Here is a 15,907-nt window from a genome sequence, read left to right on the forward strand (position 1 = left end):
CCTTTTCATGGGACCTAAATGATAATACAAGTAAATTAGTAGTCAGAATTTTTAATATTTTTGAGAGCCAAAGCCAATACTTCTAATTTTTTTAAAGAAAGGCCATCTTTTAACATCCCAGTCAAAAGACATTATATGAAGACATTCTGACAACTGTTGATGCAGTTTTAAGTTTAAACGGAGTTAGCAGAATATGTTTTTAACAAATCTGTGAATATACCTGGAAATTTGATATAAAGATATCCAGAGGCTACAAACATTTAGTTTGAAATATACTTGTTTCACTACCGTGTGATCTTACCACACAAAACAGCATGACAGGATGCCACTGCCCACCACTGAAATGTATATATAAAGGAGGACAAAGATTGAAATGGTATTCTATAAACACCCTGGTTTATAATAAGTCCAAACCAGTTGTTTAAATTGATAAGTGATCTAATCTGTTTGAGTTTCTTGAAATCCAAAAGTTTTGAGTAGGAACCAATCTATAGGCCTCTTCCTGAACTCTCCACAAGTTTTACTCGCCAAGAGTTCCTTCTCAGTCATGAAAACATGACCCCCCTCAAGCTCTATTTCCAAGAAAGGGGATCCTGCATTCCCAGAACACTGACTTCTGTTTCCCAGCATGGCGAAACAAGAATGGTCAGAAACAGGCCTCCTTTCCTCTGTTTTATTATACGGGAATCTCAGCAGAGTCACAAGGCTCTTTCTTGAAGTGGACCAGAGCACCTCCGCATCATTCTTTGAAATCAGCATATTAAGCCAATGAAGTTTTCTCCAGGACTTGCTTCCTCTCCTGAACCCCAGTCTATTAACAGTAGCTAAAAGTCAGCTTTGACCGTCTCTGCTCAGAGCCAGACCAATGGGTCTCTAGAAGAATGATGGAGATAAAAACAGTCTAGGCATAAGCTTTTTACTGAAACCCCTTCCTCACGCCCCAGTGACAACTGGCTCTCACAACCCAACCATAAAGTTTCAGAATATTTTTTGAGATTTGTCATAGTATGAAACATTTGACAGCTTCAAAGTACTGAAAAAGCATCAAGCAATCATTACAGTGCCCATATGAGAAAATAATTATGAAGAAAAGGAGCAACAAGAGGGGGGGTGAGCTGAAGGAGATGAGTTAAAAAAGCTTATAATTATATATTCGTATTGCAGTAGCACGCAAAGACTCCAGTTAGGACTAGGTGCTATACAAAAAGGGTATGTCTACACTTCAATAAAAAACCCATGGCATTGAGTCTCAGAGCTCAGACTCGGGCTGCAGGACTAAAAATAGCAGTGTAAATGTTGGGGCTCGGGCTGGAACCTGGGCTCTGAAACCCTCCCCACTCCCAGCCCTGTGAGCCAGGCCAGCTGCAGCCATGGCATGGGTCTTTTATTGCACTGTAGACATACCCAGAGAAAATGAGAATCCCTGATCCAAGAGCTTGCAGTAAAATCATGAGATTTCCCCACCAGCCATCTTCCATCCTTGGTCACATTCTTTTGAGCCTAATGATTGCTGCTGGCTTGTATCACTGCTGATGACAGGTAAATTCCAAAAAGGAAATTAAGAGACAAGGGGAGAAACCAAAGATCCAACTTCTCTCTGCATCTTCTAGCACAGCAGGCCCAAAAAGTACACCAAGTGTAATGCTGCACTTGGCAGCTGCACTGCCTAGTTACTGGACTCTTTGTGCCTATCCAAGGCACAATACTTTTAGGGTATGTCCAGACTACCCGCCATATCGGTGGGTAGTGATCGATTTATCGGGGATCCATATATCGCGTCTCATCTAGACACGATATATCGATCCCCGAACACACTCCCATCAACTCCAGAACTCCACCAGAGCGAGCAGCAGTAGCAGAGTCAACAGGGGAGCCGTGGCCATCGATCCTGCGCCATGAGGATGAGAGGTAAGTTGAAATAAGATACGTCAACTTCAGCTACGGTATTCCCGTAGCTGAAGTTCCGTATCTTACATCGACCCCCACCCCCCCGCTAGTGTAGACCAGGCCTTAGGGGCAACTGCTGGGTCGGCATGCCTCATTGCTGTCCCCTATCCAGATTGTGCTCAAAGCTGAACCACAGTTGTGTTTGAGAAATATCAACTGTTTTGCCTGAACTCATACATCAATAAGGTTATATTACTTAGGAACTGTTTCCACCCCTCCAAACTTCTAGACCTCAGTGTGCCTTCCTTCCACACTGCCATGCCTCCTAGAGGTTATGTTTAAGGACAAAGTCATAGTAGCACCTAAAAAATTGCATGAAAAAGATGGAGGTGAACTGTCAAGTCCTTTTCCCACCTTAATTACTTTCCTGGTGCATAGTAGTCTGAATTTGTTCATTTTCAATGTTTAAATAAGATAGTATTTTTATCTTTCATGAAATTATTGGAGATTTCAATAGCTCTATGCAGATCTATACGAATAAAATAAACCTACCTGCAGTTGATTGAAATTCTTCTTGTATGAGTCTTGCTTTTGCTGTAGAGCAATGGCGAAGGGCGGGATTTCAAGGTGCATGTGAGCCATGCACTCTGTTTCCCGAATTAAAGTCAATATCTGAGGGTCAAAATTCACAAATAATTCTCCTGTCTCTGGAGCCTTCACCAACAGGGATGCCTGAAGCCCTGTTTTTGTTATTTCAATCTGCAGGAAACAAGAAACAGTCTTGCCAAATAATCACAACCAAGTCAATACTATGCTCTGAATTTGGATTCAAATATACACATAAAGTCTGAATTACAAAAGTGCTAGTGGAAACAAACTAATACTCAAATCTGATACAGTCTGAATCTAAGCTTAATATCACCTCCATGTAGATTAGAGTGAAAAACTGCCTTCCTGCGAAGCTAAGTAACTACCTATATTTTCTTCTGAATTTTGGGCCCGTTGTAATACTTGGGCCTACAAGTTTATCCTAATTGTGAGCTCAACTGTAAAAAGTGGGTAATGATGCATGAATTGTCACAATGACCTATTATATAAAATTGTTTCAAAAAAGGTAAAGAAACCCAAAAAACTAAATTAATTTAAACAAGAAGGGTTTCACTAATACCACTTAAGGACTGTTAACATCATGCCTGGTGAACAAAAAAAGTTAAGGACCAAAAATTTATAAACAAAAACTGGTGTGTCAGAAATTAGGACTAATTAGTAACAAAACAGCAAGGAAATGGGCTATTCTACCTATCCCTCCTTTTTACGGTCATTTAAAAAAAAAAACCTTTGGGGGACAAATTGGCTTCTGGAGCTAGCTTCACCATCATGACTGCCACTTCCTCTGTCTCCTGGGACCCCAGCCTTCATCATCCTGATACGAAGACGTGTCCTGACCAATCTGGGCAAAAAAATGGTGGGGGGAGCCCAGATGACATTGCCACCTCTTCTAGCTCCAGCTGAATCCTGACCACCATGTGGGTTCTGAGACTTTATCTCCCCTATCCTTTTCTACCTTATTTCTTTTCTTTCCTAGCTCTCTTCTTTTGCTTTCTGTTTAATAAGAGTTGGGCTTAGCTGGCCAAAGCTATATATTTTGCAACACTGCTGTGAGCCTGCACACCTAAAAACAGTGCCCTAAACAGCCTGCTAACAAAACAATATGCTGTGCCTGTGTTTTCTCAGTAAGTTTACAAGTACTAGTCAACAAGAAAAAGACAGAGCTGCATTTTCTAGCTTTGCTATTCTTTTCTCTTCTCTTTTGTGCGTGTTTGTCTTTTTAGGAAATGGAATCCAAGTTTAGCAGCCGCAATAACAGCTCCCGCCCAGCTCAACTAACTTCTCTTTTCGCCAAAAAGGCCAGCTATTACTAGCTATAATACAATAAAAACAAACTGTCCGACAAGGGGGATTTCCTTCTAAAAATTCTCCAGCTAAAAAATGGAAACAAAAAATGCTGTTAAAATAAAAGCCTTACTTAATACTTTAATAAGCCCTTCTCCCATCCCCTTTCCCCCACCCCCACTCCCACCAGCACTTCTTTTCTGTATCTTCAATAAGAGGTTTAAAAGCTTTTAATGGTGTGTTTGCTATGGTACTAAGCAGGCTATGGTCACTATATACCAAACTCCAAACCTTGTTTAAAACTGTTTAACATTCAACTGTAACTGGGTTATGTTAACACCTTTAGCTCTTTGGGAACCTTTATTCCACCTAAATTAATCAGGCAGGCCACAAACATGAAAATTAATGCAGCAACACAGATCAGAGCTATGAAGAAAGTAGTGTCACAAATAGAATGGAGAACCTCCCAAGACCATAGAAATGTAGGGCTGAAAAGGACTCTAGGGGTACGTCCAGACTACCCGCCGAATCGGCGGGTAGTGATCGATTTTGCGGGGATCGATATATCGCGTCTCATCTAGACGCGATATATCGATCCCCAAACGCGCTCCCGTCGACTCCGGAACTCCACCAGAGCGAGTTGCAGTAGCAGAGTCGACAGGGAAGCCGCGGACGTCGATCCCGAGCGGTGAGGACGGGAGGTAAGTCGGGATAAGATACTTCGACTTCAGCTATGGTATTCCCGTAGCTGAAGTTGCGTATCTTACCTTGACACTTCCCCCCAGTGTGGACCAGGCCTAAGAGATCACATTGTCCAGCCCCCTGCACTGAAGCAAGATCAAGTATTCCTAGACCATCCCTCACAGGTGTTTGTCTAACCTGTTCCTAAAAACCTCCAGTGATAGAGATTCCACAACCTCTCTTCGAAGGCTTTTCCAGTGCTTAACTACCCTTATTGTTGATTTCAGATCAATTTTCCAGTTTGTCAAGGTTCTTTGGAAGTTTAATCCTGTCCTCCAGAGTGATTGCAACATCTCCCAGCTTGCTGTCATCCATAGGTTTTATAAACATACTCTCCAATCCATTATCCAAGTCACTATTGAAATGACTGAATAGTACTGGACTCTGGACAGACGCTTGCAGGACCCCACTAGATTCGTTCTCCCAGTGTGGCAGCAAATCACTCAACTTTTTTTTTTTAATAGTTTTTCAACAAGTTGCAAACCTACATTATAATAATTTCATCTAGGCCACATTTTCCTAGTCTATGAGAATGTCACATATAACTATGTCAAAAGCCTTACTGAAATCAAGCTATATCATATCTTCTGCTTGCCCCGTTCACTAGTAACTGCGTCAAAAAAGGAAATTAGGTTGGCTTGGCATGATTTGTTCTTGACAAATCCATGCTGGCTATTACTTCTAACACTATTATCCTCTAGGTCAGGGGGCCGAAGCTGCATGTGGCTCTTTGGCTGCCCCCTTGTAGGCAGCCATTTTTTGAGGGGGTGCGAGGTGCAGGCTCTGGCTGGGAGGTGCTTACCACAGATGGCTCCCGTCAGGTGGCACAGCAGGGCTCTGGCCCCATGCAAGAGGTTTTGGCCCCAGGTCCCAGAAGCAGCCGGCTGCTGGTATGTCTCTGTGCGCCCCTTGGGGGAGAGGACAGCAGGTTTCCGTGCGCTGCCCATGCCTATAAGCAGTGCCCCCGCAGCTCCCATTAGCCGGTTTCCGGCCAATGGGAGCTTTGAAGACGGTGCTGGGGGTGGGGGGCAACGTGCAGAGCCGTCTCTCCTCCCCCGCCAGTGGCTCGCAGAGACGTACCAGCAGCCAGCCACTTCCAGGACCTTACCTGTGGTAAGCGCCTCCTTGCCAGAGCCTGCACCTCGCACCCCGTCCCATACCTCAACCCCCTGCCCCAGGTCAGAACCCCCTCCTGCATCCAAACTCCCTCCCCAACCCCACACCTCCTCCTGCACCCCAATCCCCTGCCCCAGCCCAGAGCCCGCTCCTGCTTATATTCATATTCAAATGGCAGAAGTTGCATTAAAAGTATTGGTGAGTAGTAATAACTTTAATATGTTCAATTATTATTGGTTGATAAATTCTAACTCTACAAGTAGCTTTGCATGTGATGTGGCTCTCGAAATATTTTGGTCAAAGACAAAAACAAAAAAATAGCTCTTCTTTGAAAGGTTACCGACCCCTGCTCTAGGTGCTTACAAATTTAATAACATTTTACAAAATGACAAATCTGTATTTTTAGTTATTTGGGGGTAAGTAGAACACAGCTTCTTGCCTTGAATGGGAAATAATACCAACCTGAACTACCTGCTGCTGCTATGTCTCAGCCATAACTATGCTGTTGTATGTCCATTCCTCATTATTATCTCCCCCTTGATCATCATTATCAGTTCAAAAGTTGTAGATAATGGCTGCCTAAGCAATACTCTGCCATGTGATTTATCTCATCTTGGGCACAATATTTTACTTTCCAATCAGATATGTAGGAGAGCTTTTCACCATATTTCAAGGGCCAAAACACACTTATAGAGGCTGCTCACAAATTCAATGCAATGGCACATTGAACACATCTGCAATAATTCATTATCTCAGGAAGCTGTCAAGTCATTTCACATCTTGCAAGTTCATTAATAATAATTCAGCTAATATGACTGTACATTACTCAAGATGTTACTGTTCCATAACATTCATTGTGCAAATAAGGCAGCACAACTTTCCCACAAAGAAATTCTGGAGTTCCCACATTTCTGTTAAGAGATTCATTATCCCCTCCACAATAGTTGGGGTGGTACAATCCTTTTCCTTGTGCATTTATTATGTGTTTTTCACTTAATTTTTTTAAACACTTCTCCATGAAGTATCTCTTATGCCTCTTCCCCTCCTGTACTAACATAAACACACAAGCCCAGTATTGCTGTAAACTTACTTTTAATGTCCAAATTCCTTCATCACCAATGTATGTTGAACAGAACTAGACTGACAACACAACAAGAGATCATGATGGTAACTATCTTACTGCAGAAAGAGGGAGATGGACAAGGTAACACTCTTTTAGCAAAAATTAGAGACAGAATAGATCTAGTTAGTGACTAATCTCTGGAATGGCCAAAGTGGTCTATGCAAGGAGTTGCTAGCAGCACAGAGGAGTGTTTCTGTTATGTTCCCAATAACTACTGGACAGGCCATCTGGAGAACAAGTACAGAAACCAACTCTAGAGCTCTCATGGTAGGATGTAATGGTAAAGACAAGTCCCTCTAGTATCTCTAAAGCTTTGCAACATGTCAGCCAGGCCACATATGTTACCACCAGCTTGAAACTCAATAAGTCATTCAGCAGTCACTGATGAGCAGTGAATATTTCTAAGTGTCCATCAAATCCCTATTTCTATAGAGGAAAATCATACCTTGTCAAGTGGGTGTACTAAGAAGAGAGCATGTAGGAAGCTTTTATCATCACAAGTGCTCCTACAGCAGCAAAGGAGCTTAGCCTTGTTCTCAAGCACTGAGATGGCAGTCTAGTCCATATCCATCCACCCTCTGTGGCTTCAAACAAGTATGATCTGCCAGCACAGTAATGCCGCCAGCCCCCTGATGCTGCTATGAACAGTAAGGATAGAATTTGCCTGTAGTGCATAGTATGCTGCCTGAGCTAGGGACATGTTTCATTTTGAGCTAGGCACTTCAACAGGAAAGTTGGCCAGATTCTCTTCAGAAAACAATCTGTGGGACACAGCAGAGTATGAGGGCCTGTGCCTTGATTATGGTTTAAGTTCTATGCCGGCCCCATCCCATGACACTTTAAAGCAGCCTAGGAAGTGCTCTAAAGTTCAGCTGTTGGCCATGAACTCCAAGAGGACATCTGCCAGTGGAAAATAGCCAAAGCACAGTAACACTCTGGTCATTCCCTCTCCCACACAATTTTTACCCCCATGCTGGGAGCTGCAGGAGAAGGTACAGTAGCTACCTATACCAGTACTCTGCCAGTTAAGGACTTCTTATACCACGGCAATCCACTTATCCCATGTTTATACAGCTTCTAACACTGTAGGTCCCTAGGCATTAACACAGCTGCAAAAATACTAAAAACAATTCAATTTTCACCGTCACATCAGCAAGTGAAATATTTTACCTGCTGAAGCCATCCCCTGTGATAAATAACCTCAAACTCCAAGAGGACTTTTGCCACTTTGTTGTAGTTGCGGACTATGCGCTTGGCTTCTCCTGTCTGCAGAACAGTGGGATGCTGTTGGAAGAGGTCCATTGGTTCCTGGATCCTGTGGAAGAGTTGGCGTGCCCACAAGATCTTACCAGCTATTGGAGGTAGGTTACGAGCCAAAGGAGGGTCATTTTTCTGCTTAGTGTACAGCTTAGAGACCATCTCAATGTCATGACCATAGTTCTGAAGGATTTTCTGGTATTTTTCATCAATGCCAAGACTGGGAATTTCTAATCTGATAAAAAAAAACAAAAAACAAGGATGATCATTGGAAAATTTGCCACAAGACTTTAGTGATTAGGGGGCTCTTCTAGTTTTCAGTTTGAATGTACGATCATTTTTACACACTTTTGTATGCTCTGTGGAGGACAAATGCATTCTCAGCCTGACATTCAGCAACACCTTCCAAAATACATTCCTACAACCAGAAACTAGGCCAGGTTTAGACAGTGTAACAGAAAGTGTTTCTAAATAAGCCTAGAAATATCCTTCTATCACCCATATAAAGAGAATCTCACTAGTGCTATCTTCAAGTGTAAGCTCACATGGTTTTCAACAAGTAGTAACACAACCCTGACCCCACCAATGGCATGAAATACAGGAACTCAGTTATACAGAAGGGCAGAAAAACTGTGACAGTACAGACTGAGCTTGCCCGTCATTCTGCCATTAAATGATTGAAAGTAGTACTGATAGCCCATCTTCAGCTATTGATAGCACAGCTAACCATGGCAATGAGACATTGAGCATGCTACATCTTGATATACAATGACAACAAATAGATTTCAATATCCAAAAGAGAACCTTCAGCCCACATGCAGATAGTCAGTTCCTGTGCTATATTTCAATCTTAAAGACAGATAACAATAAATAGACTTTGGATACTGCATTAGAGATACAGAACAACAACAAAAATTGAGTGATTTTTCTTTCCAGTGTCTATAATCAATGTAGAAGTTAAATATGCTTGACCCTAAAAAGCTTAAGAAATTATTCAAGAACCACTATCCTTACATAAAGTTTACACTGTCATCTAAGGTCAGTAAGATCAGGTGATCTCGCAAATGTGGTGGCCATGCAACTGCCCAGAAATAAATTCTACTTATGCAGACTGTCAGAAGTGTTCAGCTTTTCTTTTAAAGCAATCTAAGTAGATCCTTTCTTTTTATCCGAATTGGTGAAGAGACGTACTTAAAATAATTACTTGAGTATCAATTTATGTCCAACAAGAACAAAAGCATTTTATAGCCAATTTCTTCATTTTTTCTTTGTCAAAAGAGGTTATATTTGACTTAATGTGCAGAAAACTGGTATGCTGCTCTAGGGCATACTAGATATATTTATAAATATCCCTTTACCTTTCGAATTTCTTCAGCATACTAAGAGCTCTTTCAGTAGTTGGAATCCTTTCAAAGGTGATGTCCATAAAGGTCTTTAACTGATTCTGGAGAAGGAAAACGGTTATACTGAGGAGCGCTCTATGGAGTGCACATATTAAATATACAAAGTACTATTCATCAGTGTGTTTATCATAGACTGTATATGAACACAAAGTACTTACCTGATAACAGCTGCATTTATCCTACTTTGGACGTTGTGTGAAAAGAAAAAAGCAGAAAAGCAATCTACCTCTCCAGTTCCCTCTGTAGCTACAGAGACCACAGAAGCTCTTGTTTTCTCAGCTGTTCAACCACGTCAACAACTCTAATCTGAGGGAATGCTTTCCTTCTCCAAGGCAGCCAAGTCAAGCTCTTACACGGATATTGGCTTAGTATAGCAACTTAGTTCTCCCATCAGCTTTACATGGCTCCAGTGGTTAGTGTGTGCAGTTTGTCTGGATTATACAGCCCCCTAAGAGCCTGCATTTGGGGATTAGAGGTAGAAACTTCTCTTCTGGGAGAAATGGGAGGAGGGGTGCTTAAATTCTGTAAAAGTGAGCATCCTCTACTATTCCCTGCACTGGGATACTATGTGTGTGTTGGCCTTTATGCATCAGGCTGGTTTTACCAGGAGACAGTTAAATGCAATGTGTAGCCCCTATAAACAGTCTCAAGAGTTAAGCATTCCCAAAGGCTGTATCAATCTCAGGATGGATAGGAAGTGTTAATCCAAAAAGGTTCCGTATGATATTGGAGTGATATTAGATTAATCATTCATTCTAAATGGAAATTTGTATTTTTGATCCATGAGCAAAAGCACTCCAAGTGCTCCAGCCATTAAATCAGAGCATGCATACACAAGTTGATATTGCCTCAAATGGACACTTTCCCCTTTTGGCATTCCAATCAATTAACAGTAGTAAACCAAGCAAAATAAAAAAATCACCAAGCACTTAATTATGCAACCTACATGAAGGTCACTGGTCTGTTTGCAAAACTCTTCATAGTCCTGGTCAAAATCTGTCTTTCGTTGATCTAAGAAGTTGTACTCCTTTTTCTTCATGGTGGCAACAATGCTCTAAACAATTTTTGAAAGAAAACAAAATATCAGAATACAGTTGCCTTATCAAGCAACCTGTCATGTTCAGTTACTTACATCTGTTGGTTTTACAAGGTTGTGTTCTGTGTTTTCTACTACAGATATTAAAATTTCCATTTTTCAAATGCATAAACAAAACAATCTTAGTGACAGATAAGGAAAAAATTACAACACAGACCACAGCAGTTGCACTTTAAAACACTCCCGCCTATTGTAAGTTTTAATGTAAATCTGATAGAAAATTCAAACCCTAGTGATTTTCTCATTTAAACATATTTGTTACCCATAAATAATTTTTTTTCTCATACAAGTGTGCAACACTTCCATATAATATACTACTACTTTGCACCAGAGTGTATCAGACAAAGGGAACAAAAGTTCACGTAAAATTTCTAACAAAAACACACCATAAGTAGTATTCTCCTTTAATCAATGTATTCTGTGAGGAAAAGAGGACTATTCAGAATCACATTCCACTGCATGAACAGCCTAGCATTTGTTACTTGCCCACTGTTCCAGCATTGCTGCAACAAACGGAAGCACAGATTGGTTGGCTCCCCGACACCAGTAGCCGATAATCCTGTTAAAAGTTGGGTTTACTCCTGCTGATCAGCCACAGTTCGGCATGCTAGCTGCTTGTCATGCTCCACTTATCATTTAAGTCCAGCCCCATATTTTTCATTGGCATAGATGGATTCACCATTGTGAAGACATTTTAATCTAAACATACTGATTTTTTTAACCCTTGTTATAATAATTTCTTCCATGAACAAAGTAAATCTAAGATAGCAACTAAATGACAGAAGATTACGTGTGTTCATACTGTTCAATTCAACTGGTAAATGAACTCCAGAAACCTTTACTTGTCAAGTGTTTCAGCCAATCACAAGACAGTGGATACCTATGACACTGCCACATAGTTCAGTAATTTAAATAAGGCTACTACCATTTAATAGCAGCATGGCCTCATAATGACCTTCAGGCCTTTCTTTAACTGGCCTTTGATTTTTACCATCAACAGCTTAATATGACATGTATTATTTCAGAATGAAGCATAAATTTTCTCCCCCTGAACAGAGGGCCTGCATAAAGCTCTTAACACAGGGCTTCAGTGGTGCAATGGCTCTTGAGTGTGTCCATGGAGTTTTACTCTAATACCATTATCAAGACAATTCTTTACTGGCAACTCATCTTAAGGCAAAGCTGTAGCAGTGAAACATCAGCACCAGACAACCTAAATAGGTGACCTCCCATCACAATGTTCAAATACCATGAATTTCATTTTTATACTGATAGAATCATGACATTGTGCACTTGACTGTGAAAGGAATAGTGAGGAAAGGAAATAAGGAATCCATGTATCTCTGCCCTAACCTCTTGCATTTATCCATGTTTTGCATATTTTGCCTATTTCACCCCAACTTTTCTTGCTTATACTCCCTTCCTTCTTTGCACATTTATCCCTCTCTCTAAACCTTTGATGGAAAATGCTTATTTAACAGCAATTATATGGACTATAAAAGTCTTGTGCATTCAAGTAGATTCAACAATATACATCTTTGAGAACGGACTAGTACCCAGTAAGAATAGTACAGCCTATTTTTTAAATTTCTCCATAGTCCATCACCTGCATTTGTTGCTTTAATTCCAACTCTGCCTAATGATGTGAGCGGGCAAGATTTGCTTGGTGTGTACCTGATATTTTGTTGCCATAACTTCCAATCCTTCAATCTTTGATTCTTGCAGAACTGAGTAGGTTGTAATGGTACTGAAGACATGTATAATTTTAACTAGACGTCGATGAAATGTTTCAAATTTTCCAAAGATATACATCTCACTAAAATCAAACTGTCTTTCAGCTGGATTTTGTTCTAGTTTTTCTTTTGTCTTGTGAAAACAATTTTGATATTCCTTGGAAACAACAAAATTGAACAAACATGAGAGACATAAACATAAACATTTCATTTTCATAATCTAGAATAGAATTATCTAGACAGTCACCATCTCTAATCAACTGGTGGGGGGGGGCAAATTTGATCAAGTAATCACTTGTCTACACTACACCAAGTCTTTAGTGCAGGTCTTCTCTGAAAAATTAGGTTGAGAAATGGTATCATGGGATTCCACATTCATTATGTCTTCATATTTGCATATTCAGTTTACTTATCACATCCTTAGCTACATCAAAACAGCCCTATTGCCTTCAATGGCACTATACAAGTGAACTCAAAAGTGGGAATTTAATTAACATGTAGAAAAAGAACCCAATTCACTTTCCCTTAGTTGGACAGTAGTTAGAGCAAGGTTTATCATTAAGGGCAGATATAACTGAGTACAAACCAAATAGTTCTGCTGAGTAACAGTGTCTTCAGTTTTCCCAAATCATTTCCTACAGTAAAGCACTGTAAAAGTTAGAGTGCAGCTCTGTTGCAACAAAAACACTTATTCTGGCTTGTGTGGACTGCACCAAACCTTACTATAATCAAATTTAAAAAACTGTTCTGTCAAGCGTCAAACAGTGAACAATTTAATAACACCGGTACATAGTTTCTCTCACTGGTAGCCCCATTTAAGTTGCATACAATTACTCTCGTCTGAAGGACTACTGAAGAGCCAGGATTTTCACAAGTGCTTAGTGATTCTGGGTGTTGAACCTGTAACACTTTAAACCATTTTCTAAGGTTGGATGCTGAGAACTTCTTGAAAATCCACCCCCGTTACAGTGTTTTAAGTTCAGCACCCAGAATCACTAGTCACTTTTGAAAATCCTGGCCCAGATTGCTTGCTTGCCCTTGAACAATAAGGGATTCATAATCTATCTCTACATTCATGAATCGAACTTCAATTCCAAGCCAGTGCTTCTCAAAATGCAATATTCCATCTTTAACCCAAGTACAGACCTAGACTTAAGTGTATGTAACTCAACTCTCTTTTTTAAGATTAATCCCTGAAAGCATCTTCAATATGTAAATGAAAAATATTTAATTTAGATATTAAGGCTTGGATTTTTTGTAAAGGGGCTTGAAGGAGTTGGTTGCCAAATTCCAATAGGCATTTTTTGAAAAATCCCCACCTTAGACTATAGGCAGTATGCAAATCTCCAGTGTGCAGCTGGTTAAGTTCAACAGCTCCTCCAAGTTACTAGGTTGCCATGTATTCACTCTAACAATCCCCCCTGCCCCCGCCTCCTTGCCATGACTACCATCTTTCTGGAGAAACTCAGAGGGCAAGAAAAATCCCAAATATTGCAGTGTTAAAAATATCTATGTTGAAAATTTTACTCTAAGATTTTAAGTGCCTATGTGATTTAAGAGCCCAAAGTACATTTTCAAAAGTCACTTAGGTATTTCAAAAGTTTACCCATAATCTCTTCTGGAGCTAATTAGGTGTTGAGGAAAGTTTCCTTCCTGCTTTCATTATTCTTTCTAGCTATACTGACCAACATGCCCGGCCTAGGTGCCTAGAGCTAACCTCATATTTAAGCATGCAAATGAAAGCTTATATTTAGGTAACTAGGTATGGAATTTGTAGTGCAACTTTAGGACGGGAAATTTTATCCATTGAAGATATGCCACCAGATTCTAATTATAATTATCCCAGGTTAAATCCTTACCTGAACTTCAATTAAGGAAAAGGAGTTACACCAGATTTTTCTCAGGGAAAGTGAGATCATAGTTTGGCCCACTGTTTTACTAGAGAACTGTCTTTCACTTTTCTGTATGCAATGAATTCTTTAATGTCAGTCACTGTTAGACAGAGACAGAGAACACACCACAAATACCAACAAGACTAAGGCAGCTGGAAACATTTGTAAGAATCTGTGTAAACTTCAATATGGGATTCTCTCTGAAGAAAAGTATTTAGTATTTAATTACTCTGAAGTAGTTAGTGCACTTGGAGAGAGACTTTAAAACAGGCTCTGTATCCAAGACTCAGAATATGATGACAAAGGAAAATACTGCCACAGCATGAGCTCACTATATGCAACTTCAGGGCTAGAATAGGTGCAAGGAAAGGGTGTAGAGAAGAGGACCCAAGATGCCATAGCCATTTTTGCATACTTGATTAGGAAGCAGTCAGACAGTCTTTATGCACCAAGAATGAAAGGAGTCAGTCAGTTCTCAGACTTCATGGGAGAACACGTCCCCACCTGTCTTTCTACACCAGCAGTCAGACAAGGGAGTGGGGTGGAGATCTTGCAAGTGGACTATGAAGGCTAAGTGGACCAACATCATCCAGTGGATGTATTTTGCCTGCAGAACACAGGGCAGAAGACTCTAGAAATAGAACACTGAGGCACTCTCCCAACCCTTCAGGCCCAGGAGAATCCAGTCCTGAGGCCACACATTCTTTGCACTTTCATTTATCACACACTGAGCTTTAAGGTTACCTGTTTAAGTCTAATAGCTGCTTGCAGCTTCTCCATAACTATTTCCTGAGGCTGGTCCCAGATGGTGGCAGTCTTGTTGTTAGTTATGTAAGCTTTACATGCTGTTATCATCTGATTTGTTACCTAAGAATAAAATTAATTTCTAGTCTTATGAAAAGGTCAGATTTAACATGTTTTGTTTTCATTTCATTTTATGTCCCCCATTTACTCGCTACTGGCTGACTGCACATGAAGCGTCAAAGCTTCCAGCCAGGTGTGTAGACAAATGGTTTCACCTCCAATGGCCAATCTCAATTCTATTCCCCAACCAAAATGCTGCTGATGAAGTCACTACCCAAGAGATGGGATAGTCTAGAACTTTAAATGTGCCAAACAAGGTTGAGGTGACAAAGCACTTTTGTGCCTTGTGAGTCAAGTATAACTAAAAGCAACAAAGAATCCTGTGGCACCTTATAGACTAACAGACGTTTTGCAGCATGAGCTTTCGTGGGTGAATACCCACTTCTTCAGATGCAAGTGGTGGAAATTTCCAGGGGCAGGTTTATATATGCAAGCAAGAAGCAAGCTAGAGAGACGACTGCACTAGGAGGGAATAAATAAGAGGCATTCTTAAACTGAATTCCTATTTTCATGCAGGAATGAAGAGTGATAGTTAAGAAATGAGCTAAGTTAGCAAAACTGTATACAGAATGCAAAATTCACAACTGGCATAAGCAGCTATAACTCCGTAGAAAACAATGCAATCACAGCTGCTTATGGCCAGAGTGAGTTTAGCCCAGTTTGTCTTTCAAGGATTCTCCCCAAGGACTCATTTGGTTTTTAAACACTTGTCATGGTTACTTGCATCATTTAAAAGACTTCACTCTAGATTCTTTTGATCAGCATTTTAACATAGTCTACATTCAAAGGAGAGTCAAGAATTCTACACGTTGAGACAAAGGTGGTCTCACTAAATTTCCAGGATCCCTTTGTGTTAGTCTCCCCATGGGATCTTTTAATTAAAAGTCAGCTAGATGTTTTGT

At 40.5% G+C, this 15,907-nt stretch overlaps 1 protein-coding gene across 1 annotated transcript in view; it reads right to left on the reverse strand.

The window, feature by feature from the left end:
• The window catches only part of DNAH5 (dynein axonemal heavy chain 5), a 284,226-nt gene that overhangs the window by 166,140 nt on the left and 102,179 nt on the right, over nt 1-15,907 (reverse strand). The window contains exons 10-15 of the mRNA XM_039526328.1: nt 14,886-15,008; nt 12,191-12,406; nt 10,367-10,474; nt 9,376-9,461; nt 7,931-8,252; nt 2,440-2,646 (exon numbers count right to left, since the gene is read on the reverse strand). Of these exons, the coding sequence (XP_039382262.1) occupies nt 2,440-2,646; nt 7,931-8,252; nt 9,376-9,461; nt 10,367-10,474; nt 12,191-12,406; nt 14,886-15,008 (1,062 nt within the window). The remainder of the gene's footprint in view (nt 1-2,439; nt 2,647-7,930; nt 8,253-9,375; nt 9,462-10,366; nt 10,475-12,190; nt 12,407-14,885; nt 15,009-15,907) is intronic.

Source organism: Mauremys reevesii, linkage group 2 (genome assembly GCF_016161935.1).
Source record: "Mauremys reevesii isolate NIE-2019 linkage group 2, ASM1616193v1, whole genome shotgun sequence".
Taxonomy (NCBI): domain Eukaryota; kingdom Metazoa; phylum Chordata; order Testudines; family Geoemydidae; genus Mauremys; species Mauremys reevesii.